At 14.5% G+C, this 1,684-nt stretch overlaps 1 protein-coding gene across 1 annotated transcript in view; it reads right to left on the bottom strand.

Moving 5' to 3' along the window:
* The window catches only part of PGAL8A_00011000 (plasmepsin VI, putative), a gene marked incomplete at both ends in the record, with an annotated part of 3,971 nt that overhangs the window by 293 nt on the left and 1,994 nt on the right, over positions 1 to 1,684 (bottom strand). Inside the window, 9 exons of the mRNA XM_028671508.1 lie at positions 99 to 117; positions 298 to 471; positions 579 to 682; positions 752 to 837; positions 934 to 986; positions 1,084 to 1,142; positions 1,229 to 1,291; positions 1,403 to 1,440; positions 1,618 to 1,657. Of these exons, the coding sequence (XP_028528154.1) occupies positions 99 to 117; positions 298 to 471; positions 579 to 682; positions 752 to 837; positions 934 to 986; positions 1,084 to 1,142; positions 1,229 to 1,291; positions 1,403 to 1,440; positions 1,618 to 1,657 (636 nt within the window). The remainder of the gene's footprint in view (positions 1 to 98; positions 118 to 297; positions 472 to 578; positions 683 to 751; positions 838 to 933; positions 987 to 1,083; positions 1,143 to 1,228; positions 1,292 to 1,402; positions 1,441 to 1,617; positions 1,658 to 1,684) is intronic.

The following is a 1,684-nucleotide window of genomic DNA, read 5'->3' as shown; positions in this document are numbered from 1 at the left end:
AAAAAATTTTCCAAAAAAAAAAAAAAAAAAAAAAAAAAAAAAAAAAAAAAAAATTTCCAAAAAAAAAAAAAAAAAAAAAAAAAAAAAGAATTGCTTACATTGAACAGAATTATTATTCTATAAAAAAAAAAAAAAAAAAAGTAAAATGTATAAGATAAAATGAAATAAATATATTAAAAGAATTATGATTTTATTATTATAGAAAAAATATTATAAATGTTGTATTTTAAATTATTATTATTAAATGTATATAGATATAATATATAAATAAATGTATATATATATTTATATTGATACATTATCTACATCTTCAATAATATAATCATCAGGTTTAAATTCTAATTTCACTTTCTTTCCTTCAATATTATTTAAAATAAACGAAATATTTGGTAAATTATTTTTATTTGAGCAATCATTTTCTAAATTTAATTTTTCAATTAAAGGTTGGATAAAACTGGATGGTCCAGTTATCTAAAAAAAATAAAAAAAAAATATATATATATATTAAATAATTTTAATAAGAATATTCTTTTTTTTTTTTTTTTTTTTTTATGAATTATTTAATAAAAAATTATTACCAAACTTGATCCTGTATCAATTGCTGCTCTAAATTTTTTATTTTTTTGAGACAACAAACTTTTATCAGAAAGTTGTATATCTAATAAATATACTTCCCAAAAATCTTAAAAAAAAAAAAAAAAATATTGAAAGATAAATTATAATTTTTTTTTTTTTTTTTTTCTTTTTTTACAAATAGATATAACAGGAAACCATTCAATTTTTTTTCCTTCAAGAACATATTTATTATTAGCTTTCCCAAATGTTATAGAACCTAATCTGTTTTTATAATAATAAAAAAAATTAAAAATTACTTTATATAAATATATATATATATAAATATATATATATATATATTGTATGTATTTATTTTACTTTTCTAATTTGTCTGGTACATAAAATGAAAAAATATTTCTTTTTAGAAGATTCTAATTGGTATTTTAATAAAAAAAAAAAAAAAAAAAAAGATGAATAATAAGAAAAAAAAAAAAAAATTTTTTTTTGTTAAATGTCTCCTTTTTTAACTTGTGTTTTAATTGTTTCTATTAAAGGTGTTACATAATTATTTTGAAAAATAAAATCGCCTTCATAAAAAAGAAAAAAAAAAATTATGATAAAAAAATAAGAATATTAAAAATTAAGAAAATAAAACAAAAAAATAAAAACAAACGATCAGGAAATCCTAATCCAACAATTCCGTCAAATGGTAAATCAGAAAACGGGTGTAATGATTCTATATAAAAATTAATTTTATACTTTTTTTTTTTTTTTTTTTTTTTTTTTTTTAAAAAATGAATATGTAATTTATGTTTTATTTATTATATGCATATATATTTTATCTTACCTTCAATAGCTAGTCCTATACTTTGATTTTTAATTTTTCTAAAATTAAAAAAAAAAAATAGAAAAAGTTTAATCAAGTTCAAATTATCAATTATTTTTAAATCATTGTATGAAATTTGAATAAACCTATATATAGATTTATTCTTTTTTTTTTTTTTTTTTTAGAATAATAAATATATTTTTAGAAAGATAATGTAAGTCTTTTTTATTACTTACAATCCTTTTAAATATACATCATCATATCCATATTCAAGAACTTTCAAAAAAAAAAAAAAAAAAAAAA

Source organism: Plasmodium gallinaceum, assembly GCF_900005855.1.
Source record: "Plasmodium gallinaceum strain 8A genome assembly, contig: PGAL8A_v1_10, whole genome shotgun sequence".
In the NCBI taxonomy this organism is placed as follows: Eukaryota; Apicomplexa; class Aconoidasida; order Haemosporida; family Plasmodiidae; genus Plasmodium; species Plasmodium gallinaceum.
This window is presented reverse-complemented; position numbering and strand designations above follow the sequence as displayed.